The sequence below is a fragment of the Manis javanica genome, chromosome 13, assembly GCF_040802235.1.
Source record: "Manis javanica isolate MJ-LG chromosome 13, MJ_LKY, whole genome shotgun sequence".
Lineage (NCBI taxonomy): Eukaryota > Metazoa > Chordata > Mammalia > Pholidota > Manidae > Manis > Manis javanica.
Window position 1 is genome coordinate 89623898 of NC_133168.1, and position 25878 is coordinate 89649775.

Here is a 25878-nt window from a genome sequence, read left to right on the forward strand (position 1 = left end):
TGGAGATTATGATTATGTTATGGCTTGAGAAAGGCAATTCAAGGTCTAAGTTTGAGAAGTAGGTTAAATAACCCCAGAGTTCTTTATTGCAGGATTTGTCAGAGCCTTTCACATGCTAACGTGCACCATGTGTCCTGAAGAGGTAGACACAATGCAACAGCTGCCAATTTATTAAGACCCAGAATCCTCTGGGGCAGAACATCTGGGAGTCCAAAGTCCTTTATCGGGTGCTCTGTGCCCTTCCTGCTCTGGGCCTTGCCTGTCTTTCCACTTTCCTCTCCTGCTCAGCCTTTTCCAGCCCCACACCCTAGGACCCCCTGAACTGCTCTTAGGTCTTTCCCCCATGCTCATCCCCACTCTCCCTGGCCTGGACTATCATACTCCTTCCCTGCTGCCTCACCTTATCAGCTATCATCTCTGTCCAAGTGTGTGATCTTGTAAACTGTGACTACTATCAGGCCTCTAAGGACCCCTGAGGACTTTTTTTTTTTAACTGAAAACACCAAGCGTTGATGAGAATGCGGAGCAGCTGCAACTCTCATATGCAGGTGGTAATGCAGAACGGTACAGCCATTCTGGAAAATGGGCTGTGAGTGTCTTATGAAGCTCAACACACACATACCACACGACTCAGCAATCCCCTGCTGAGTATTTACCCAGGGAAAATGAAACTTATGCACACACGAAAAACCTGTATATGCCCACAGAATGGAGAGAATATTTGCAAATACTCTATCTGGGATGGGACTAGTCTCCAGCATATATAAAGAACTCTTACAAGTCGATAATGAAAAGACAAATAAACCAAGTAAAAAAAGTGGGCAAAGATTTTGGGGAGGAAAGAATGAACAGATGGAGCAGAGGGCTTTTAGGCAGTGAAAATACTCTGAGTGAGAATATAATGATGGATATACGGCAGTATGTATTTTCCCAAACCCATAGAATGTACAACACCAAGAGTGAAATTGTACATCAAGTCATCAGTTGTAACAGATGGATCACCCTGGTGGGAATGTTGACCATGGGGGAGACTATGCATGTGTGAGGACAGAGGGTATATGGGAAATCTCTGCACCTTCCCCATAATTTTCCTATGAACGTAAAACTACTCTAAAAATAGTCTATCAAAACAAAATGAGTAAAGGATTTGAACAGACATCTCTCCAAAGAAGATATACAAATGGCCAATGAGTGAATGAAAAGATGCTTGAAATCAACAGTCGATGGGGAAATAAATACAAGTCAAACCACAAGGAGATACCACTTCACACCCACTAGGGTGGCTGTATAAAAAAGACAATAACAAATATTAGCCAGAATGTGGAGATACTGGAACCATCATACTCTGCTGTTGGGAATATAAGATGGTCTGGCCACTTTGGATAACATTTTGGCAGTTCTTTAAAAAGTTAAACATGGAGTTCGCATATGACCAAGCAATTTTCACTCCTGGGTAGACAGAATTGAAAATATATGTCCACAGAAAATTTATACATGAATGTTTACAGCAGAATTTCATTCATAGTAGCCAGTGTTGACTTTCATTTGCCATGTTTTTCCACCTTCAGGTAACATTTTTCCCTTTTCCTACTCTATTCTTTGGAAACAATGTAGATTCTCTTAAAGAAACACTCCTTCCTGGGGTCCCTGATGGTTCGGAGGATGATGTCATGTGATGAAGAACAGACATCAACAACCCTAAGTTGAAAAGTGATTTTGAAAAGTATACTCTCTAGATGAACACCTTTAGGAAACCTGATTTATTGTATTTTCTTTGTATGTATACACCTGAGTAGTACATAATAATCTCTGTGCATTTAAATCTCACAACTCTTTAAATGGATATCAGAATTTTAAGTGGTCAAAACTATGTGTCATAGTTTAACTTGGCACATTTTCTCCTTTAAAACATACATTATCAATGGGGGTAATATTGCAATTTCAATGATTTGTGGCCCTCCAAAGCACAATCCTCGACAAAATTTTATTCACTAGTATTTGACTTCTCTCATTAAATTAAAATGTTCTCTTTAGGAGATGATTATTTTAAAACGTTAAAAAACGTTGTTTTGGAGGTTTAGAAAATAGTGACACATCTACAGTGGATGACCTCACAGTGTGGTGACAAAACAAGGGTGGACACTTACCGTAGGTTGCATCACAGTTTGTGCCTCAGTTTCCCTTACCTATAAAATCAGGGTTTAGGTTTACCTAATAGGGTGGCTGTGAGTGTAAATAAGATGATCCATATAAAGTATTAGCTGTCATTGTTAATCATCCTTATCATCATCATTCCTATTGAGTAAAATAGAAAAGAGAAGCTTCGAGAGGTCAAGCCATTTGCTTCAGGACCGCAGCCCTGGAAGCGCCAGAGAGGAACTCCAAAGCTGGGAACTCCAAAGCTGGGTTGGCTGGGAAGAACAAATTTCTCCAGTATTCATAGTATGTCTTCCTTCCCTGAAGAGCTGGTTCTATTCTGTAATGACACAAGTAAGCTGCCAAGGGCTGGCAGCCCCTTATAAGCGTGGCTCCAGGAAGCAGGTTCTCTCCTGCCGCCCTCGCGCAACTGCAGGAGACCCAAGGCTGAAGCTGCAGCTGGAGAATTGGGCCGTCGCTTGCTGCCCCCTTCAGGTAGACCTGGAAATGGCAGGCACAGTACCTTTCGGTCAGACGTCCTCTTGACTTGGGGTTGCTCCCTGCTTCTCCCTCCTCCACCCCTGAACTGCCCCCGTCCAAAAGTCCCGAGCACAATTCTGGCAGCCTCAGTCCAGATCAAAATGCACAAATGTGCACACTCTTGAATTCTGCGATTCCACTGCTACGGATTCAGGACAAAAAGCTAAGATTTGTGGGCATGTGGACGTCATCCCTTGGGGAGGGCTTCACTCAGCCGCAGGACATGCAGGCTTCGAGGACGGTGGGGTTGGAAGTGTGCCTGCTGCCCCGTAAAGAGCTTCAAGGCATTTGAAAGCTCTAAATGAAAAGCTGAAGGCAGACGTAAAACATCTCACCGATCTAGATACCGGCATATACACCCTTTTGTGCTGGAAAGAATCAGAACGAAATTGCTAATCATTTTGGAAGGAGGTGGGAAGTTTCTATTTTTTAAAAATACCACTGACAGGTTTCACATAATATTGCCATTTACCAAAGCTGAAAAACTAACGAATACTAGTCGGCTTTACACTAGTAGGTTTCATTATCTCTTGAACCCTCCAAATATATTAACAAATATGAACAGGACATCCCAAGGCAGGCAAAACTCAAGAAAACGTTGGGTTTTAGGAAAAGGGGGGTTTTTGTCTAAAACATTTCACAAGTCAGGGCACTCCACCCACACGCGCCCGCCAGGGCACAGAAACCGGAAGCGGGCACCGAACCCGGAAGTGTGGCAGGAGACGGAACGTAAAAGAAGCTGCCCAGCCACAACCCAGAAGAGTGGCGGGGCTCCAGATGCCATGAACGCATGCGCACTATCTGCTTCAGCCAATCCAGACAAAGTGAGGCGGGCATTTGGGCGGAAGTAATATCCTCAAACAGGAAGTGTGACAGTTCTCGACCGGGAAACATGGCGGCTTACGAGCAGGTCCAAAAGGGGCCTCTGAAGCTGAAAGGGGTCGCAGAGCTCGGCGTGACCAAGCGGTGAGTCCCGAGGGCCTAGGGGTCCCCTTAAACCTCTTCCTGAGACCCCCGGGCTCTTGCCTTCTCTGACCCTCCCTCACCCTCGTCTTCCCTCCCAGGAAGAAGAAAAAGGACAAAGACAAGGCGAAGCTTCTGGAAGCGATGGGAACGAGCAAAAAGAACGAGGAGGAGAAGCGGCGCGGTCTGGACAAGCGGACCCCGGCCCAGGCGGCCTTCGAGAAGATGCAGGAGAAGCGGGTGAGGCTGGTGGGGCTCCCGGCGTGGATGAGGGGGCAGCGCCCCGAGACTCAGACCGTGTCAGCCCCGGGGACGCCCGCAGGAGGGCGAGCGATCAGAAGGGACCTTAATTTGGGGGAGAAGATGATGCGTGAGCGAGAGGAGGAGCCCAGGGCCCGGGCGCCTGCGAGGACGCGAAGCCCCGCCGGTCCGAGTGGACCGCAGAGGGGAGAGCTAGAGGCGGCTTTGAAAGGCGTCCAGCGCTGGAGAGCCGGGTTTGCATTCCAGCGCCATCCCTTGTTTGCTGAGTGTCACTGAATCAGCGACTCGTTTCTCTGCCTCGGTTTACTCATCTCTAGGGGTCAGAATAGTGCTTTGTCTTAAAAGGGATGAAAGTAATGTAGATAAGGCATTTGTTACGCAGTTGGGCACAGAGTCAGTACTCAACCGATGTTAGCTGTTGATTTTAAATGGTCACGCTCCCTGCTGTAAGTCACCACAAAGTCTGTTTCCGGGGTGACTTTGGCAAATTCAAATGGGTTGTATCGTTAAAACTGATTAAGTTACCTCTCTTAATATTAAACACTTTACAAATATGGACAGTTGGGGACAGGAGAGGTCAGCGTGGGATAAATAAGCTCAGCCCATTAAGCCCCGGGTAGGGAATAATCAGTCTAAATCAGCGATTCTTAACGGGGAGCTGTTTTGTTCTCCATTTCCATCGCCAAGAAGACCCGTGGTCATGTTTGAATATAACGTTTGTTTGTCAGAAGTTGGAGTTTGGGTTGGGGGGTGGGAGCGCTGCATCATCTAGTGGGTCAAGGCCAGGGATGCTGGCAACATCCTGCAGTGCCTGAGGGCATCCCCCACAGCAAAGATTGATCTGCCCCAAATGCCAACAGCGCCAAGGCTAAGAAACCCCACCCTTGCTCTGGGTGAATTGGTCCAGTTAACATCAGGAAACTCCTTACTCCCAGGCTCAATTAAATCATCACCCCATCCCCCAAAAAGGGGGAGACTCACCAGCTGTGGCAAGACAGACATGGGTTCCATTCTGTCTATACCACTTAGTGGTGGTGTAACTTTGGGCAAGCCGGCTAACCATACCTCACTTTCTTTGTCTGTAAAGTGGGGCTAAGTCCCTACCTCATAGCTTGGTGGTGAGCATTTAACAAGTGGTTGCACCTCAGTTCTTCCCTAAGGTCATAGTTCGAGGTAGGGCTGGGGTGTCCCCTGGAGCAGGGGTGGAGCTGGGGGGAGGCCGATGTCGGGGTCAAGAGGAATGACAACAGGGGCTCGAAGTAAGGCAGTAACAGTGAAAGTGTTGGGGGTGGTATCAGGCTTGGGATAGATTTTGAAGGAAGCACAGCAGATTTAGCTGCTGGGTTGGGTGTGAGCTGGGGAAGGAGAATCGAGGATGACCAGAGTTTTTGGTGGGAGATCCTGGAATGAAGGTGCTGTTTACTGAGATAGGAAGGTCACAGGTAAAGCAGGCTTCTAAAGGTGTCGAGGGAGTGGTCAAGATCTTGGATTTAGAGAACTTCTGTGAGATACCCCTTAGCTGTGCAAGTGGAGAATTCCCATGGGCAGTTCAATATCTGAACATGCACTTTGGAGGAGAGGTCTGGGTTCCTCTTCCAAACATTTGGGAATTGCTGTGGGACTGGATGAGACCCTCGGAAAGGAATAGTGACAGGGGAATCTTGGATCTGACCTTACGTAACTGGAGGGTGGAGAGACGAAATCGCAAAGGAGCCCCAGGAAGGAGGAAAATCGAAGAGAGGGTGTCATTAGGAGCTGAGTGGAGAAAGTGTTTCGAGCAGGAGGAAGGGACCAGCAGCACCACACACTGCCAAGAGGTTCCGTGGGCCGAGCCCTCAGCGGGCATCTGGAATGAGGAAGAAAGGCTGATAAGGGTGGACCTGAGAGAGAGTGGGGAGAGGCCGGGAGGAGAAATAACTCTTGGGGGATTAACTGTCAGGGGAATGGAGAAACGAGCCTGTAGCTGGAGGGTGGCAGAAGGACAAGGGAAGGTTTTTGTTTTGGGCCTTGAAAAACAGAAGTACTGCTGTAGACCCAGGGAGAGAGATGAGAAACCTGGAGAAGGGATAAGTGAGCAAAGTCAGGTACACTGGGGAAATGCAGATTGTCTCATGGAAGAGGGTCTGTCCAGCATAGTGAGCATGAAGTCTGGTCAGTTCCTGGAAGCAGGGGCCCCAGCCTGGAGGAAAGGGCCAGGGTGTGGCATCTCCAGCCCATCACCCAACCGTGCACGCGGGTCCTCATTTTCTCTGTGAAGTGGAGATGGCGACAGGGCCCAAGACACCTGTGAACTTGGTGCGTGGAGTGGGGAGAGCCCCGCCAAGCTCCTGATGCACGACAGCCGGCCAAGTCTGTGGCCTTTTGTGAAGAGACCCAGGCGTCACGTGGGCTCACAGTGTAGGGATGGACAAGGTGACACTTCAGAAGGAGGGTCAGCCGGGTGGGAACCGACCAGTGCCCAGGGAGATGAGGGGCAGGGAAGAGCAGCCAGGCGGCACTGGCAGTACCATCTCCTGCTGCTGTGGGCAGCTGGGGCTCAGCTTTGTGATTCTTCTGCTGGCCTTGCTTGGAGTCTGCTGCGCTCAGATGGCAGCTGGGGCTGGACGCCCACCTGGACTGGAACAGCCGGGATGGCTTCACCACCACCTGTCCGGTGCCTCGGTGCCTCTTCCAGGGTCTCTCCCCACAGGCCAGCTCATCCTGCTGGTCCTTTCTTTCCAACAAGGTTGTCAGTATATTTCCTGCCACTCTGACCAGAGGACGGCTGATCTGGGTTCCCAGTGGGATGAACTGTGGCCGGGCACCCCGTCGGACCAGCCTTAGTGAAGTTGGTGATGGGGGGGTTACACCCTGAGACCTCCGGCCATTCCAGGTGTGAGAGCTGTGCTGGCCAGGGTTTCCAGCTTCAATCCCGTGCCTTGAGACTATGAACTCACCTCGATTTCTCTCCTCTCTCCAGCAAATGGAAAGGATCCTGAAGAAAGCATCCAAAACCCACAAGCAGAGAGTGGAGGTAAGTCACACTCGGTGGGGGAGACTGAGCCGTGAAGCTGGGCCCAGAGGTCAGGAGTCCGGCAGGGAGCCACGGGGGTGTCCGTGGGGAGGGGAGCTCACCCAGTAGTAGCAGCACCTCCCTGGGGTCACTTAAGGGAGAGCTGAGTTCAGGTGTGTGTAAGTCCTGGCAGGGTGGCTTTGGGAGGAGGGGCTCACTGAGGGGGGCAGAGTGTGGAGACAGAGTGGCAGTGCCACGTGTCCCTAGTGCCCTGCTCGTGCCTGTGCTGATGTGGGCTTCCTCTCGGCTTTTGCAGGACTTCAACAGACACCTGGATACACTCACCGAGCACTATGACATTCCCAAAGTCAGCTGGACCAAGTAGCCTCCCCTCCCGGGGCAGCACTGGGGGAGCAGCAGGCAGAGCTGGGATCACGGCTGGTGTCTTTGGTATTTTCTAGACACGTCATTTTACACATACCCATGTGTCTTCTGCTGGGACACTGCTTTTAAAAGCAGTGTGCCCTCGTTCTGGAACTTGATTAAAGTAAGACTGTCCTTTTGCTCAAATTTTTGTGGGTAGCACATAGAAGACAAACCATTTTAGTTCGGACTGGAAATTTTTGAAAATTTATCCAGAGATTTAGGTTATTTCTGTGTGCGTTGCACAGAAAAGGGTTTTTGCCCCCCGGATGCATCTACCCCTTTGACAGCCATCCAGCTGGTTTGCCTGGATGAAGCTGACTGCAGAGGATAAGGAGTTAATGCCGGTGTGGCCTGCAACTTGCAGACCGCCGTAGGGCCCTGGGAAAGCTGCCCTTCCAAGCTCCCTCTAGCTCAGGGCTTATGCTGTTCCACCCAGGGCCAAGGGAAGCTACGTGGGGCTTCATGGCTTTCAGAATACCTCTTCAGTCACCTGGCCTGTGAGGCATACAGCCTGGGTAGTAGAGCAACCACAGAAGACAAGGGTGGCACAAATGCCCTGTCCCTTTCTGAGCCCAGGGCCAGCATGCAGTGTCTTCCCCCATTATCCCCGTTCCAGACATGTCTAGTGGGTGTTGCCCTGGCAGACCTTGCTAATGGAGCACGGTGTTCTTGGTAATGGATGCTGGCACAGCCTGCCCCACCCTGAGCTCTAAGCAGCTCCCCATATTTATTCAGAACTGGCCCATAACATTCCTGGCCTAAGGATATACCTCAGGGGTCACAGGATCAGGGCAGAGCTCCAGCACGGACAGACATGGGTGCAGTCAGAGAAGACCCAGGTTCTAGCACTGGGAGCCAGGATCTTTGAGGGCCTACGTACATCTACCCGATAAGGATGGAACTGCTATGCCATTGTGGGGAACAGTCTCTGCTGACATACAGAATGAAACAATAACAAGAGAAAAACCCACTTGTCAGATTTGGGGCTGTCACATGTAAACAGAATAAAGAAAAAAACCCATTAGTAAATACAAGTCTGAGTGTCTTAATTATAGGCTGAGTATCACTCGAAATGCTGCCTTTTGTATTTATTGTGCAGGAAGAGTGTATATTGCAGAATGCCTGTTCATGCTCAACCTGGAAAAAAAACAGATTACACGTTTCCCGCCTGTGGTTCTGACCCACCCGAGAGAGGTGACATCTCTCCTCAGCTGTGGCACTCTGGGGCACATTCTGCCAGGGCCTGGTAGAAAGGCACTTGCAGGCCTTTTCCACCCATGAGCCTAAGGTAGGGTCTGTGAGCGTGATGTGGTGCTGTGAGAAGCATCAGCATGGCGGACAAGATACTCCAAAAGGAAGTGACTTGAAACAAGAATTCTCTCTTCACAATTCTATAGGTTGACTGTGGTTGTCTGGATGGTCCTGCACCACGTAGTGTGGATTAATCCACTTGTGCAGCTGCACTGACCTGCTCAGGGCCACATGGCCCAGGTGGCATCTCACCCTTCCAGGATCCCTCTCCATGTAGGCGATTCCATCAGTCGGCACAAGCCACATTGCCGAACCCGGTCTGGGAGGGGGCTGTACAAGGGCATGGACACCAGGAGATGGGGTTTATTGGGGGCCACCACTGTTGCAGCCTACCACAGCAGTTCTCAAATTCTGCTGTATGCTGGACTCACCTGGGGAGCTTTAAGGACCACTGACCACTGCCTGGGTTGGCATTCAATCCCTGCCATTGTTCAGAGCTCCTCAGGTAACCTTAATAGGCAGCAAAGTTTGAGGAACCCTATTCTACCTCAACAGGTACAGTCATTCTGAGATGTCAAAGAGGTTAAATCTGGGCTTCTACATTAAATATAAATGCCAAGGATGAAATTGAGATGTGACTCGAATTCTCCCACATACAAAGAAAAAAGGGGCTTAAGTTAGTTTTGGGTACAGAGTATTTACTGTGATGATACATTTCCCACTTGGGAGTCTGTTTCCTAAAAAAACTTGTCCAATCTCTTCCTCCCAACCTCCTTGGTACTGTTTCTAAACACCTGAACAGAATGCTCAGAGCAAGCCCAAAAGGAAAAGGTCCATAATGAACAGAATGCTCAGAGCAAGCCCAAAAGGAAAAGGTCCATAATGAGAGAGGTTACACCTTCTGGGTGGCTTTTTTTTTTTTTTAACATTTAAAATAAAACTTTTTTTTACCACAATAAACAAAACAATGTATTAAAACTGACTTCCAGAATTGCCCAAATTATTTTTTAAACATGATTTAAACTTTTTTCTACATTACTTTAAATGTAGTTTTCTTTTGCAAATTTATCCAAAATACTAATTTTTCATTTTAGAAATTAGGTTATATTTTTATTAAAGGCCCTAAATTGATGTTCATCAAGATACCTTTCTCTAAGCCCTAATAGTTTATACCTTCCATTTAAAATATATAAGTATCTTTTAAGTTGTCATTCTCAAAGATATTCTTGAAAAAATTATGAATTAAACATCTATAAATGCTTCTTCACTTCTGTTAAAGTGTAGAAATTTATCATCTGATCCATACTGGTCGATGAACTGAGTGAGGCTGAGTTTCTTGTTCTCAGATATAACTTGACTGCAACTCATAAAGCAACAGCTGGCTACAGCTTCTCCACTTCTTTATTAACAACTGTAACCGAGACAGGTCATTCTGAAACAGGAAAGAAACATAAATGTATGTCAATAACTAGATAGACATCCTATTTTAACTTACGTAATGAAAGTTGATGAGTAGGTTTAAAGGGTAACAGGCTTGGTCATGAATGGGACTTCTACCTAGGAAAATTAGGATGGTTTTAAATAGAATGTTTAAATAGCCAATGACTCTCACTTGAGTTCTATGGCTATTTTATTTGGTCCAAAATTCCAACTGTACATTAAATTAGCTGGGGCTCTTAAAAAGTTAGCTGGTGTCTAAACGAAGCAGTAGGCTTCTTCTACTTAACCTAAATCTATGACTTATATTTGAGTTAAAGTTGTTGGAAGCCATTTTCTGGGTACTTGGCTCATTGCTTATTATGCTAAAATAACTTTTTCCCCCTTTTTGAAATTACTTTCCTATCATTTATCTAAAAATAAAATAATAATAATGCAGTGGTTCTGAAATTATTCTCACCTTTGATCTATACATTTTGGCTAGTTTTAGCCTCAGAAGACCTTCTTTCTCCTGAATCTGCTTCACTAATTTTGATTTTTCTTCATTTAATTCTTTTTTGGGAAGATTCTCATTCACAAAGTCATCCTGGAGATCACTGCATGACCCAGTATCAACTGACTTAGATTCACATACATTGATATTCTTGAAGATATTTTTTAAATATGTATTTTCTTCAGATTCATTGTCTATATGTTTAATACTTTCTCGAAATTTCAAACAGTTTTCTTCTGTTGAAGACATTTTTTCTGAAAAGATCTTATTTTCTTCATTTTCTACTTTAAGACGCTTTACCACACTGGAACAGGAATTAAATGAAGATCTAGTTTTCCTTAGTTGTTCTTTAAGTGTTGCACTCATAGGTTGTTTTCTTGAACTACTTGTACAGGGAGATGGTGTAGTGCTAGGTAAAATCACAGTTGAGTCTTATGGACTTTCCGTCCTGAAAGTGAAATCGTGGTTTACGTCTTCCTACACCATTCTCAGTGTAGAAAACGCGCGCGGCCGAATCCGTGAGGGCGTCCTGCTCAGGGGCGGGGCTACGCTGCGGGGCGGACGAGACGCGGGATTGGCCGGATTGACTGACGCAGGCTTCTTCGCGCCGCTCCCCGCCTGAGGTAGGCGGGGCTGCGCGTGCCTGGGTGGCATTATTTTAAGCCTTACCCTTTGTGGCATGTCCTCAGTTTTTTCTCACAGAGATGTATAGCTTTGTAATGTAAAAAAAGACTTTTTTCCTAAAATTATTGTAATAAATTGGGGAAAGTATGAGACCAGGTGCAGTAAGGTTTCTTACAAGGCAGTTGCCAGCCAGCCTCCTCAGACCGCTTTGTTCAAGAATGCTTCCAGCCCAGAATTCAGTCGTCTTCAAATATTTCAGCGTTCTCTAGATTTTCTTGCACTTTAATCTCTCTCCTAAGCAGAAAATATACTAGAAGAGCCATCTTGCAAAACCTCAAATACGAAGGAAGACCCAAGTGAGAGGCCCGCAACCTGAGTAATTCTAGTGCTGCAGGCTTGGGATCCCCAGGGCACTGTGATGGTTCATTGGGATAGAATGCAAGCGTTTCTGCACAGTCCCAGTGTTCATAAACGCAAAAGAGCTGTCATTCAATTGATCAGGGATCACAGTTTGCATTACCCACGGTGGCCACTAACTACCGAAATACAGCACATGCTTTCCACTTAGGTCCAGTGGGGCGTGATTTTTCAGGAGATTATTTCAGGCCGTAAAAAGGCACGCTTGTTCACTGTGGAATGTTAGCACTGACAGGAAACAGGTAGTGTCATGAGGCTCGATTCATTCAGGGAATTCTACCTCTTTTCAAGTAAACACCACCTTACCCCTCTCATAAAGCGTTATCAGGATTGGTGACTGTATTATTTGCTCCCTAGACTCTCCCACCAGACTTTGAATTCCAAAGGGCTGGCCTTCTAGGAGCGTTCCGCTACCGGGATCTCATTCAACTCAGCCCACTGGGGCGGGCCTGGCAGCGGGAAAGCGCCGCGCCCTCCGGCACCGCCCCGCCCCTCTGGCCTTCCGGGTGCTTGAGGCGGAGGCGGGCAGTAAGATCTCCTTGGGCGCACCGCGCCTGCGCACACCCCACCCTGCGCCTGCGCATTCCAGGCCATTTCTCCCGGACCGGACATAACGGTCGGCGTGCGGCTCCCCGGGCCGGAAGTGAACGCTACTTGCTGCAGAGAGTGCCCGGCTTTGCTCAGCGGCCGGCACCTCTGCCGCCGCTGCCGCCCTCGGCCGCTGCCGGACTTAACGCGGTCGCCATGTCCGCCAGCGCCGTCTACGTGCTGGACCTGAAGGGCAAGGTACGGAGGGCTCCCCACCCTCCCCATTGCGGGCAAGTACGGAGGGCTCCCCACCCTCCCCATTGCCAGGAAACCGACGGGGCCTCGCCCCCTGCGGACCCACCCTGTCGCTAGGTGACTGGCCAGCAGGACCCACCCTGATCTTAGGGCCAGAAGGGGGAACGGCCTCACCTGGGAGCCCCACCCTGTTGTTAGGTAACCGGGCGGGGGTCGTCCGGCTGTCAGCCCTGCCCTATTGCTAGGTAACGCTGCTGCAAGGTCCCTCTCCCGCTGCGGGCCGGGTGCACCGTGGGGGCTCGAGCGAGCCGAGGCCGCGGGGAGGGCGGGTCTCCGAGCCGGGACTGAAGGCCTCCGAGCGACCCTTGGCCGGAGGAGGCGAGGCATGTCGAGAGGAATGTGCCCTCGGCCAGCCTCACTCTGTTTATCGGCGATTTCTCTGTGCCAGTCCCAGTATGAATTTCCTTATATTCATTGTGACATTGAATTAAAAAGGCTTTGTGAGGTGGGGGTGTTGGGTGCTCCGTGTCACAGAGGGAGAAACTGAGGCTCAGGTGACTCAACCTGTCCATGGGTGCGCCTGTCACAGAGAAGTGGCAGGTCGAGGAGTCGAACCCAGAATCATTTGTTCATTTGGCTGATAAGGAAGGAGCACCTAAGTGCCAGGTGGAGTTCTACGCTGGGGCTGCTGTTGGTAAGCAAATTGGAAGTCAGTTCCTGCTGTTCTGGAGCTCACAGTCTGGTGGGGGAGAGGGGCCCTGATTTCATCAAGCACAAATAAAGATCAGTGGCAGTGGCGGGGCCCTGATGGTGTAATGGGGAGAATCAACAGGTCACGGAGGGCTTCTCAGGAGGAGTGACAAGTCAGCTGAGACATGGAGGAGGAGGTGGACATAACTAGGACCCAGTTGCCGTTCCCAAGGGTGCCAGGGGCTGCGTCTTAAAGGAGGGATTCCACAGCCTTTCTAAGTGGGCTGCTGCCTTTCTCCAAGTCTGTCCTGGCTAGAAGGCAAGTGAGAAGCTGGCCTCTTGTATCTGGGAGTAACAAGAACAGGACCAACAAACAACATGAGACAAGTCCCATATTGATCAGTGAGAGAAATGTGGTCACTAGGCCGAGGTGGGCCAGCAGGGGTTAGCTCAGAGGCAGTGGGGAGTGAAGAGATGAAGTGACTATCCCTTCCTGCCCTACTCTCCACTCCCAGCACCTTCCCAGAGTCCTGTGAGTGGGTCGCCTGCTTTGGATGCTAACCAAAGTCAACAGCTAGTGAGGCCCAGTACTGGGCTCCCTTCCTCGGCCTTCTTAGAAGCAAGGAAAGACACACAGCGTGCCAGGGGCTGGGTGGGTGCAGTGTTCCCTGAGTCCTTGTAGCCTGGGTTCTTGCTTTCACCATGTCCCTGAAGGCTGCCTGTTTCACATCACTCCTTCAGCAAGCATTTCATGAGCACCTAGCATGCGCCAAGCCTGGTGCTGTCTCCCTGTGACTGTGGAGTTAGGGCGGAGCCCAAAACCAGTCCCTGCCAGTCAGCGTGTGACCTCAGGCGAGTGCCTTCGCTCTGAGCCAGGCTTTGGTCAGATGAGGCTTTTGTGGTGTCACTGTGCAAACTCGCTGAGTGGCTGTAAGAGACAGGCTTGGCGCCACCAATGGCCCATAGTCCATATTAGCCCCCAGAAACCTCGAGGTCTGGCGGGGGAGATGCCTGGAAGCTGGCAGATCCAAGCAGTCAGCTCCAGGTAGCCAGAAGGGCATGGACAAGGCCCAGGAAATGCCATTGCCCTACTTCAGTGTTTGCCAACAGAAGTTGTTACGAAAGGCTTCATGGAGGAGGGAGATGCCAGAGCTGGGAAGGTGAACAGGGGGCAGTCAGGTGGACCCGGAGGTGTCACAGTGAGCCCAAGGGATGAGGGGTAGCTGGGGTTGGTGAGCCAGAAGTCCCTGGTGATTCTGGAGCCCAGAGGAGTGCCCCAGGAGCTTTGTGGGGGCTGAGGATGTCCACATGGGCAAAAGGAAGCCAGAGGGGACTGCTCTGCTCCCAGGGAGGAGGCACCGCATGGGGTGGGGGCTGGGGGAGCAGAGCAGACCTGCCTTCCAGGAGGCCCCTGAGGCAGCCATGGGCTTGCCTCCCGTCCTCACCAACTGTCATGCTGCTGATTGTTCCACTCCCTGTGGACCTTGGGTGTTGAAAGTTTGCCTTCCGCACAGAGTGCATTTAATCAAAAATAAGGTGGCACATCAAGAAATTCATGATGACACCTCTGTCTGCCAGACAGAGTCTTGGATCAGCACGGAAGCCAGCGTGGCCACATTCAGCTGATGAAAGCAATTGTCCTCCGTGGACACCGCCATCTTGGCAGGCTCCCCCTGGCCATCAGCAGCAGGTCGCTGCACTCCAGTGTGTTGCCCGTTCCCTCGCTGCCTGCTGACCCCTCCTCTGGTGCCCCCCACCTTGGATGTCAGCTCCTCATGCAGGGACAGACTCATGTCACTGCCGGTGCCTCTCAAATATGTGCCACAGTCCTGAGTACTTCTCTGAAGACCTGCTGGCCTCTGGGGGACCTCAGAGGTCCCACAGCCACTGCAGGTTTGGCATTTCCCAAATGAACTCCCTGTCGCTCGCCAGACCTGCTCTCTCTCTCTCTGTTGCAGTAGCAGCACCATCTATGCACCGGCCCACATTGGAGACCCAGGCACTGTCCTGCTCTCCTTTTCCTCCTCCCCCCAACATTCATACCACGGGCATCTGCTAAGCACTTACTGGGGGCCCAGCTTGGTCATGGACACTGGGACACAGCTGTGAACAAGATGTAAGTGGTTGCTGTTCTCAGGGAGTGTTAGACTCTGGTACAAGTGACAGGCGACAAATGAGGATACAAATAAATGAATGCTGTGGCAGTGAAGGGGGCAGCAAAGGTAAAGCATGGTGGGAGTAGAGAGATGGGATTCATTCTCAGCCAGGCAGAGCAAGGCAGAGTTTTTGGAAGAGGTGCCATCTGAGCTAAAGCCTGAGAAATTAGAGAGACAGGCCAGGGAATTCTGGGTAGAGGGAAAGACAAGTGCAAAGGCCGTGTGGCAGGAACAGGTGCAGCTAGAGAGCAGCCAGAGCTCAGGGTGCCTGGGGCACTGTGAGCCAGGGAACACGGACAGAGAGGCGGCAGAGGGGCTGGGAAGAGCCAGGTTGCCAGGGGAACAGACCTGTGGTTTTCAGTGTGAGGGGAGGCAGGGGTAGACAGCGGTTTAAGCAGGGGAGAGACCCACCTGACTTCTACTTAAGAAGACCCATCTCGCTGTCTGTGGAGAGGGAGTTGCGGGGGTCAGGAGCAATAGTAGGTGGAGAGACCTGCCTCAGCATTGCCTGCCTCCCTGCCGTCTGTCCTGTCTCCCATCTGGACCTGCTGCTCCGTCTCTGAGGCTGTCCTCATTCCACCTAGCCATTCCCAGGTTCCCTGCTGTGTTGCACCTCCAACCCTGTTCCCTGTCCCTCTGCCTGTATCCTCCTGTCCCCCCAGGCCTCAGCTGGAAGGTCCTACTGTTGAGGAGGCTCTCAGTTACTCCCAGGGAACTGTCCCAGGGCAGGCACCATCTCTTTTGGTTGCCTCTGTGTCCCCTAGCCCAGCATGCTGTGTGGAGGGGCATCCTGCACATGCTTTTTGAATGATTGGATGTCTGTGCAGCCCTGGTGATGCAAGGTGGGCAAAATTGCTCTTTTCTTTGAGCACTCTGGTGGCCCAGAGGCTCCCTGCCAACGGCAATCCTGAAAACTGTATACTTGGGGAAGAAGATGGGCCTGGGAAGCCCAAGGAGGCAGTGTTTAGCAGGCAGAAGTGGCCCTGTGGAGAGAAAACTGGTTAGAATCTGGATCCACCTTTGCCTGCTGGGTGAACTCTGGCAGGTGTTGCCACCTCTCTGGGTATCACTGTGTATCTCTGTAAAAATAAAGGGTCTACCTCATGGCAGAGGGCAGTATTTACTTCTGGCAAGGAGCATATGAGAGGGTACATGGGAATCCCTTGGCCAGGGCCTGGTCCAGGCACCCACGAGCTCAGCCACTGGGTGCTGTGTCCCTAAGAGGCCTGAACTTTAGCAGGAAGAGGGCACAGGATCCCTTGCCTACAGGCCACAAAAGACAAACTGGGAAGCTAGGTTCTTGTTATTTTATCTGTCTGGCTTTCTCGCCCTCCTGGCTGGAAACAAAGACTGTATTTTATGAAATCACAGGTCCTGAGGCAGGCAGTTTCCAGGCTGGTGAGCTCGGCGAGGCCATTCTTGGCACGTCACAGAGTCCTGCAGCTGGCTGTCCGCTTGGGCCCACGAGAGTGGCAGTCGCTCTAGGCAGTGTCTCCAAATAGAGCCTTGCCCCAGCCAGCAAAGCTTCAAACGTCCTTTTATTCTTTCCAGGAGGTGTGATGTATATGTAACAAACTGGCTTATTTGAAGTGTGGTGTTTAGTGACTTCAGTCATTGTATATAATGCATATTCTGTCACCCTCTAAGCTTGCTCACACCCCTGTATCCAGCCTGTCCCCAGGCAGCCACAGATGTGTTTTCTGTCACCATGTCCCATGAGCCAGATTTTATGTGAGTGGGCTCATGCAGGATACACTCTCCGTTGTCTGGCTTGTTTCACTTGGCCCAGTGACCCTGAGACCCTCTCCTGCTGTCCCATGTCAGTTGTCATTCCTTTTCCCAGCTAAGGATGGATGTGATATGGATGGACCAAGCCTGGGTCTCTGCCCACCTACTAAAGGATATTGGCGTTTCTCTCCGATCTGGGTCCATTTAAAATAAAGCTGTGAATGAATCTCCGTGTACAAGTCTGCATGGACGTGTGGCTTCATGCCTAAGGAATGGCCAGGTCATAACCTCTTTTGGTGAGGTCCTGCCCAACTTCACCAAAGCGCTTGTTCCATTTCACATCCCCATCAGCAATGGAGCAGAGTTCCAGGTGCCGTGCATCCCAAAGCACAGACTGTGAAAGGGAGAGACCAGGAGAAGGGCTTCTCCTTTTCAGGCCACAGTTGCTCTAAGGAGATGTGAACACTTGGCTGTGGCCCTTGAATGGGCATCCTGACAGGCACTTTTGCACAGGAAGGGCTCTGAGAAGGTCTGCAACAATTGCCCGCAGGATGTTTTAACCTGGTTTCTCTGGAGTGATTCAGGCTGGATCCTTGCCCTGTGTTTCCCCTCAGAGAAACCTTTTGGCACCTGTGGAGTTCACTTTGGGACATGCTTCCTTGATACATTACCCTTATCTTGGAGATCGAAATGGCCTCAAGTCTTTTTCCTTTGATGGGCAGGGGCATGATCAAGATTTCTGGAGAGAGGAAGGCTGGCACCTCTCACTGCCTCTGCCCGAGGCACCGGCTCGTGGGACTCCAGATGAAAACAGCTTCCCTTTCTCCAACCCCTGCCCAGGTGCTCATCTGCCGGAACTACCGCGGAGACGTGGACATGTCGGAGGTGGAGCACTTCATGCCCATCCTGATGGAGAAGGAAGAAGAGGGCGTGCTGTCGCCCATCCTGGCCCATGGGGGCGTCCGCTTCATGTGGATCAAGCATAACAACCTGTATCGTATCCCTCTGCAGGGGAGCCCCCAAGAGGTCTCGTGCTGTCACATGCAGGTGCAGCTAAGAGCTGCCAGCACCTGCCCTGGCCCAGCAGGCCCAGCGGGAGCCGTCAGGCACGGCCCTACTACTACTGCCTGAGGACATAGGCACGAAGCACACGATGGAAGTGTGGTGTGGGACCTCATCTGGTCTGGGGGTCCAGGAACGCTTCCCTAAGGCGGTGACATGCTGGATGCCAGGGAGACAGATGGGAGGCCAGAGCCAACCTCTGCCCCACAGCCAGAGGAGGGAGGGGGTGGGTGTGAGGAGCACTGGGCCCAGGTGAAGGTTCTGCAAGGGGAAGGCGAGGCTCATTCCAGAAGCTTCAGTGGGGGTGGCTAGAGCACTGGAGGGCTGGTGTGGGGGGGCAGCAGGGTGCACACTCAGGTACACAGGCCTTCCCATTAGGTGTGAGGGGAAGCCTTGGAGGGTTCAGGTAGAGGGGAGTCAGAACTGCATTTTCTGAAGGTCTCTGGGCACTGAGGAGCTGGACTGCCAGGAGCACACGTGGGCACGGAGTGGTGGGAGGCCAGGTTTGGCATCTGGGAGGGAGGGATAGTGGCCTGGATCATGAGGGTGGGAGGTGCCCCCTGCACCTCCTTAGAAAACCCCTGGAGGGCATGTTGCCCAGGCCGGACGGGGGAAGCCCACGCTTGTGGGCCCCTGCACTCAGCCAGGATGAGGCAGGAAATGAGGTGGGTACAGCCGCTGCTGTCCCTTTCTCCTTCTTGGAGCTCACAGCTTGGCATGAATGGGGATGTCCAGGGCTTGGCGCATGGGCCTGCAGTGGGGGAGCCAGCCTCCTTGGTGGCTGAAGGTCCCTAGAGGAAGAGGGATGGAAAATGCCACCACACGGTGACCCCATGAGGCAAGGGAGAGTCCGGGCCAGGACCTTTACATATGTCATCTCTGAGCATCCACTGTCAGGCCCCATAGAACAGGTGCTCCAGGAGTGAGCTGCCCTGCCTCTCTGCTCTGGGCTGTTCACCGCACTTGCAGGGCCCCTAATCGCCATGGGCTGCGGCTCCCAGCTCAGATGTCCCCTCTTCACACCCCAGGAGTTGGGTTGGCTTCCCCGTGCCCTCGGCTGTCCTGTCAGCTGCACGCTCCCTGGGGGCCCTGACCACGTGTGGCTGGTAGCTGCCATGTCCCAGGCCTAACTCAGACTGGAGCTCAGGAACCCACCAGGGCGAGTGAACGGCTTGGCGGGGGTGGCCAGGGGAGGCTCTGAGCCCAGGGTGGGGGGTGGAGGCCCTCCAAGACACACAGTAAACCAGGGTCTGCAGAGTGGAAGCCTAGGCTGCTGGACGCTCCTTGACTGGCCTCCGCACAGTGGTTGCCACCTCCAAGAAGAACGCGAGCGTGTCCCTGGTGTTCTCTTTCCTCTATAAGGTGGTGCAGGTGAGTCGGGCCACAGAGGGGTGTCGGGACTGCTTTGGCTCTACTGGGTGCCTCCACGTATGGCCACCAAGGGCTGCAGCATCCCTTAGGAGTTCTGGGGCTGCAACCTCAGGAAGCGGGAGAGGGAAGCTCCAGCTGCCCCGTGTGTGGGATTCTGCAGCCTCGGTTGCCCCTCTGCCCTGGTGAGAAGAATGGGAATCGGAGATGGGGATCCAGGTAGGAATTGCCCCCCGCTGGCTGTGGAAGGGTAGAGAGCGACCCATCAAGAGTCAGGGAGGAAGGCAGGGCCGAGGTCTGCTCAGAGTCCTCTTGGAGGCCCTAAAGGCACAGGCCCAAGGCCTACCGTGGAGAGAGCTGACAGCGGGCCAGGCCCAGGCTGACAGCGAGGTGGGGAGGCGATGGGAGCAGCACATGCAGAGGCCCTGGGGAGAGTGCACGTGGTACAGCAAGGGGGCATCAGGCAGGCCAGCATGCCTGCGACAGTGGGGCTGTGTTCAGCTGGGTGGAGGTGGTGCACAGGGCCCAGTGAGTTCAGATTTCTTTCCAAATCTGATGATGATTTGCCACGATGAGCTGCCGTGGAGGGCTTTAAGCAAGAAACTGATGAGACCTGATTTGAGGTATGGTAGTCTGTTTGGCTGCTGGGTAGAGAAAGGACTTGAAAGCAGCCGGGAGGTCAGGGAGGAGGTTGCCGCAAGCTTTGAGGAGGAAAATGGAGGGGCCTGTCTGACACTGGGGCCCTGGGATTAAAGAAAATGGGGAATTGGACCCGGAGGCCGGGGTGGGGGGGCCCTGGAAAGCTGTTGTCCCTCAGGCGGCACCTCATGCAGCTAGCTCAGGAGCCACTTGTGCCAGACACGGGCACAGGTCTTGGGTGGTGAGGCTGTGGGGCAGGAGAGTGTGTCCTCCCGGGGGGGCCCCCAGTGCCTTCTAGGGAGTTGGCCTTCATTCCAGAGGCCTGGCTGTGCTGCCTGGTTTAAGAGTAGAGGCTGGCGGTTGTGGCCCTCGAGTGCAGGGAGGACATCAGATCAGAGTGGGGAAGGGGTAGGTTCTCCTCCCTGGGGGCTCGGCATTTCCCTTCTGCTTTGGTGACCTTCCTTCAGCGTTAGTGGTCATGAAGCTTTTCTCCCTTGGCGTCCCTTCTTTGTCTTAATTTTCTGTTGAAATGGAGATGCGTCTGCATGGGAAGCAGGCTAGATAGATAGGGGAGGACGCACAAGTCCAGAAGAATCACTTGTCCTGCCCCTAGTGGTTCTTGTCCTTTACCTGAGTCACTGCTGACTCAGAGGCAAAGGGTGACAAACAGCGAGGACTGAAGAGGCGCTCCGAGCGGGTCCCAGGCCTGCGGGCGTCTGTCAGGAAGGAGAGGAGGGCAGGCCTCTGACCTCTGACGGGCCGCGGAGGACGCCCGCCCCGCCCCCAGCCTGGTTCCCACCCCGCGGGTAGCCTCCGCTGCCCTGTGCCCGGGTTCCCTGAGTCCAGCCCTAGGGGGCTGCCGCCCACCCCCTCGCCCTCAGCGCGCACTCTGCTCCCCCACCCCACCCGTCCTCAGCGCGCACTCTGCCGCTCCCCATCCCGCCCTCAGCGCGCACTCTGCCGGCCCCCGACCCGCCGCAGGTGTTCTCCGAGTACTTCAAAGAGCTGGAGGAGGAGAGCATCCGCGACAATTTTGTCATCATCTACGAGCTGCTAGACGAGCTCATGGACTTCGGCTTCCCGCAGACCACGGACAGCAAGATCCTGCAGGAGTGCGTGCGCGGGCCGGGCCGGGCCGGGTCTGGGCGGTGTCGGTCCGGCTTCGGAGGCGGGAGGGGCGAACGGCCCCGCACCCATCCCATCTCCAGGCACCCCTGGGCCCTGACCGGGCCACTTCAGAGCCTTACCCACCTGACATCCCTGCCTGGCCAGAGTGCTGCCCCTGTAGCGGACGGGCACCAGACGCCGTTTTATTGGGGAGTCACCTGCCTTAGAGCTGTAAATGAGGGTGTGAGAAAAAGAACTTCCCTCTTTGGAGTCCTGTCCTTCCGATGGGACGGCCCCCACGGCCTGTGGATCGGGCACCTCCGTGAGCAGGCCCTGTGTGAACACCTGACGTTCACCCGGCCCCAGCCTGAGGTGCCATCTCCCCCTCTTGCGTGGGAGCAAAGGCACACCCAGAGAAGCCACGTAGCTGTTTCCTAGGTGGGCCAGGGGCACCGGGGGTCGCCCCCCAAGGAGCCAGCCCCCGCGTGCCCTGCAGAAGAGCAGTCCGGGCCTCCCTCTTGTCCTCACCAGCACTGCCCGGGACTCTCCCGAGTGAACGTGCTGCCCTCGCTGTAGCTGGAGTTGGTCGGGGGGTTCAGAAATCACAAGGTGCGCGTGTATTAAACAGCCCCTGATGAAAGGGCCTGCCTTCCGAGAGCCTCCTGCGGTGAGGGCCTGTTACCACGGTGTCGGTGCTGAGCTGACTCTCTGGCCCCTCAGGTACATCACCCAGGAGGGCCACAAGCTGGAAACGGGGGCCCCGAGGCCCCCCGCCACTGTCACCAACGCAGTGTCCTGGCGGTCCGAGGGCATCAAGTACCGGAAGAACGAGGTGTTCTTAGACGTCATCGAGTCCGTCAACCTCTTGGTAGGCTGCCATTTTTTTCTTTACTGTTTTCAAAATGTTTGTCTTCTCCATAACCGAAATGAAAACCATTATGCTTTTAAAACTAGGAAAGTCCGGAGTCACATTTCGTTTCTGCGGGATAGCAGATCAGCAGAATTCTATTGGGGCTGCTCACTGCAACGAGCTTATTTTATCTCCATTAGCTTTTGTCCTTATTTAGAATGAGTACGTGCTCGTTGTTTTGGGTTTTTTACAAGCAGTGCATTGAGTTGGAAAGTGAAGTGGTCTGTGCGTAGACAACCTCGCTTACAAACTCACTGTCCGTTGGACCTCATTCTAGAGATTGAGGGAACATACGTTGTCATGTAAAACAGAGCCTAAGACATCGCTCCCCTGCAGCTCGGTGGTGGTGGCGGTTTTATTGTTTCATGTGTGTTACGTTTTTTTTTAAATCATGAGGGAAAATTGATCTTTTTTTCTATGAAGTGTAGCCACGTACAGATTTGTGTCCCCATTGCTGTAATCAGGACACAGAACAGCTCCTTCGCCTTGAAGACCTCCCTCCTGCTGCCGCTCTGTCGGCGCCCCCTCCTGCCAGTCCCTAGCCCCTGGCGGCCACCAATACGGTCTCTGCCACTGGGCTGTAGGGCCCCCATCTGCAGTCTCTCTTCTGGGGTTTCAGTTACCATGGTCAACTTCGCGTTACCTGTAAGCAGATGAGCATCCTCTTGGCTTGTCAGCAGGTCAATAGCAGCCCCACACTAGGCCCAGCGCCTAAGCCATTCACCTCACTCCGTATCCGGTGGGCATTTTATCATCTCACATCACAAGAAGGGTGTATACAGAGCAGTAAGATATTTTCATAGAGATCGCATTCATATAACGTACTATAGCACATTGTGATAATTGTTCTATTTCATTTAGTTATTGCTCTTAATCTCTTACTGTGCCTGATTTACAAATTAAACTTCATCATAGGTATGTATGTACAGGAAAAAAACAGTATATATAAGGTTCAGTACTCTCCATGGTTTCAGGCATCCGCTGGGGTCTTAGAACACACTCCCCAGGGATGAGGGGGCGCCGCTGTAGGGCTGCCTGAGCCCGTCGTGTGGATGCAGCCCTACGGGAGGGCCTTAGGAGTCGGCCTCCTCCCACTCAGCATGATGCCTTAGAGATTCATCCAAGCTGCTTTGTTTATCAAAAGTTTGTTTCTTCTTATATTTATATTTTAGGTTATATTCTGAACCACAGATTGTTTTAGCCATTCAGCCATTGAAGGATATTTGGGTTGTTTCCAGTGTTTGCAATTGTGAATAGACTTGCTATAGGTTTACATGTGGACAGAAGTTTTCATTTCTCTAGGGCAGGTACCCAGGAGTGGGATTGCTGGGTCCTATGGTAAGTGTGTGTTTGACCTTTCAAGAAACTGCCCAACTGTTTTTCCAAAGCGGTTGTACCATGTTTGCATTTTCATCATCAGTGGATGAACATTCTGGTTGTTCCCTGTCCTTGATAAGTGTTTTTATTTTTGCCATCCTGTATGTCGTGGTATCTCATGGCTTTAATTTGATTTTCGTATCCCTAATGGCTGATGATGTTGAACATCTTTTCATGTGCTTCTTTGTCATCCATTTATCCCCTTTGGAAAAGTGTCTCTTCATGTCTTTTGAGCATTTTTAAATGGGGTTATTTGTTTTCTGATTGTTGAGTTCTGGAAATTCTTTACGTATTCTGGATGTAAGTCTTTTATCAGATATGTGATTTACAAATATGTCGTCTTAGTCTGTTACATGTCTTTTCATTTTCTTGGCAGTGTCTTTCGTAGAGGAAAAGTTTTTAATTTTGAGAATGTCCAAACTATCAGTTTTTTAAAATTGATTGTGCTTTTGGTACCATGTCTGAGAACTCATTGCCAAACCCAAGGTCATACAGATTTTCTCAAATTTTTCTTCTGAAAGTTTCATGGTTTTCCATTTAGATCTATGATCAGTTTTGAGTTACACTGTGTATAAGGTCTGAGATGTGTATCTTTTTTTTGCATATAGAACAATTTTACAGTTGTTCTGACATCATTTTTTGAAAACGCTGTCCTTTCTTCATTGAACTGCACTTGTGTTTTTGTCAAAAATCAATTGGCCATATTTGTGCGAATCTATTTCTAGACTTATTCTGTTCCATTGACCTGTTTATCTATTCTTCGCCAATACCACAGTCTTGGTAATGGTAATTTTATAGTAAGTCTGAAAAATCAAATAATTTGATTCAACATTCTTCTTTTTCAAAACTGTTTTATCTATTCAGTTCCTTTATATGGAGAGTTTTAGAAGTGGCTTTTGTGTAGCTATGGAATAAATTCTAGGATTTTGATTGGACTGTCACCTTTGTTAATTTTCACAATCCATGAATGCAGCATGTCTCTGTATATTTAGGTCATCTTTGATTTCTTTCATCAGTGTTTTAAAGTTTTTACCGTGTATGTGTTTTGTTAGATTTATACCTAAATATTTAATTTTTAAAGTGATTGTATATTTCAAATTGTATTTAGTAAATTCACCAATGAACCTATCTGAGCCTGAAGATTTCTTTTTCAGAATATTTTTAATTACAAATTTCAATTTTTTTAACTGGTTTGTTTATTCAGGTTTTTTATTACATCTTGGATGAGTTTTGGTAGTTTGTTTTTAAGAAGGTAATTCATTTCATCTAAGTCATTGAGTTTCAGTGCATGAAACTGTTTATAGTATTACCTTACTATCTTTTTAATGTCTGCAGGATTTATACTGATATTGTCTCTTTCATTTCTGATATTAGTAATTTATGTGTCTTTTTTTCTTTGTCAACCTATGAGAGGTTCATCAGTTTTATTGACCTTCACAAGGAATCAGCTTTTCATTTCATTTTCTCTCTTTTCTGTTTTCAACTTCATTGATTTTTTCTTTTATCTCTGGTATATCTGTCCCCATGATTTCCATTTTGTTTAAATGTGACCTTTTTTTTTATTAAGGTATGATTGATATACACTCTTATGAAGGTTTCACATGAAAAAACAATGTGGTTACTACATTTACCCATATTATCAAGTCCCCACCCACACCCCAATGCAGTCACTGTCCATCAGTGCAGCAAGTTGCCAGAGATCCACTACGTCCCTTCTCTGTGATACTCATTCTCCCCATGACCCCTCCAACACCGTGTGTATTAAACATAATACCCCTCAATCCCCTTATCCCTCCTCCCACACCCCTCGCCTTTGGTAACCACTAGTTCCTTCTTGGAGTTGCTGAGTCTGCTAGTATTTTGTGCCTTCAGTTTTCCTTCATTGTTATACTCCACAAATGAGGGAAATCATTTGGCACTTGTCTTTCTCTACCTGGCTTATTTCACTGAGCATAATGTCCTCCAGCTCCATCCATGTTGTTGCAAATGGTAGGATTTGTTTCTTTCTTATGGCTGAATAGTATTCCATTGTGTATATGGAATAGTATTCCAATGTGTACCACCTCTTTATCCATTCATCTACTGATGGACACTTAGGTTGCTTCCATATCTTGGCTATTGTAAATAGTGCTGTGATAAACACAGGGGTGCATATGTCTTTTTGAATTTGAGAAGTTGTATTCTTTGGGTAAATTCCAAGGAGTGGGATTCCCAGGTCAAATGGTATTTCTCTTTTTAGTTTTATGAGGAACCTCCATATTGCTTTCCACAATGGTTGAACTAGCTTACATTCCCCCCAGCAGTGTAGGAGGGGTCCCCTTTCTCTGCATCCTTGCCAGCATTTGTTGTTCTTAGTCTTTTCGATGCTGGCCATCCTTACTGGTGTGAGGTGATGTCTCCTTATGGTTTTAGTTTGCATTTCCCTGATGATTAGCGATGTGGAGCAACTTTTCATGTGTCTGTTGGCCACCTGAATTTCTTCTTTGGAGAAGTGTCTCTTCATATCCTTTGCCCATTT

The 25878-nt window shown here is 50.5% G+C and overlaps 3 protein-coding genes across 5 annotated transcripts in view; 2 read left to right on the forward strand and 1 right to left on the reverse strand.

The window, feature by feature from the left end:
* The first annotated feature begins 3487 nt into the window (after window positions 1-3487).
* On the forward strand, window positions 3488-8352 carry FAM32A (family with sequence similarity 32 member A). Its single transcript, XM_017641671.3, has 4 exons — window positions 3488-3642; window positions 3741-3879; window positions 6860-6913; window positions 7209-8352. The coding sequence occupies exons 1-4, from the start codon at window positions 3569-3571 to the stop codon at window positions 7275-7277; spliced, it is 336 nt and encodes a 111-aa protein (XP_017497160.1). The 5' UTR covers window positions 3488-3568; the 3' UTR covers window positions 7278-8352.
* Window positions 8353-8497: 145 nt separating this feature from the next.
* Window positions 8498-11000, reverse strand: LOC108384580 (swi5-dependent recombination DNA repair protein 1 homolog). The gene is made up of 2 exons (XM_037009491.2): window positions 10467-11000; window positions 8498-10001 (listed from the first exon to the last, which is right to left on the reverse strand). Exons 1-2 carry the CDS (start codon window positions 10863-10865, stop codon window positions 9912-9914), a joined length of 489 nt encoding a protein of 162 aa, XP_036865386.2. The 5' UTR covers window positions 10866-11000; the 3' UTR covers window positions 8498-9911.
* Window positions 11001-12128: 1128 nt separating this feature from the next.
* AP1M1 (adaptor related protein complex 1 subunit mu 1) overlaps window positions 12129-25878 on the forward strand; it is a 31926-nt gene continuing 18176 nt past the window's right edge. The window contains exons 1-6 of one of the 3 annotated variants that reach the window (XM_073220203.1): window positions 12137-12326; window positions 14972-15129; window positions 17738-17894; window positions 19263-19330; window positions 20948-21078; window positions 21794-21941. In XM_073220203.1, coding sequence (XP_073076304.1) covers window positions 17774-17894; window positions 19263-19330; window positions 20948-21078; window positions 21794-21941 — 468 coding nt within the window. In that variant the 5' untranslated portion in view covers window positions 12137-12326; window positions 14972-15129; window positions 17738-17773. Of the gene's footprint in view, window positions 12327-14971; window positions 15130-17737; window positions 17895-19262; window positions 19331-20947; window positions 21079-21793; window positions 21942-25878 lie in introns of all 3 variants that reach the window. The other 2 variants (XM_073220202.1, XM_037009502.2) reach the window with 2 other exon arrangements.

What these genes read in the sequence shown, in the direction of transcription:
- FAM32A (XM_017641671.3), top strand. Translation starts at nt 3,569, where the DNA reads ATGGCGGCTTACGAGCAGGTCCAAAAGGGGCCTCTGAAGCTGAAAGGG. An exon ending in GAGCTCGGCGTGACCAAGCG is followed by an intron (nt 3,643 to 3,740) that starts GTGAGTCCCGAG and finishes CTTCCCTCCCAG; the next exon opens with GAAGAAGAAAAAGGACAAAG. An exon ending in AGAAGATGCAGGAGAAGCGG is followed by an intron (nt 3,880 to 6,859) that starts GTGAGGCTGGTG and finishes TCCTCTCTCCAG; the next exon opens with CAAATGGAAAGGATCCTGAA.
- LOC108384580 (XM_037009491.2), bottom strand. Translation starts at nt 10,865, where the DNA reads ATGAGTGCAACACTTAAAGAACAACTAAGGAAAACTAGATCTTCATTT. An exon ending in CCAAAATGTATAGATCAAAG is followed by an intron (nt 10,002 to 10,466) that starts GTGAGAATAATT and finishes TTCCTGTTTCAG; the next exon opens with AATGACCTGTCTCGGTTACA.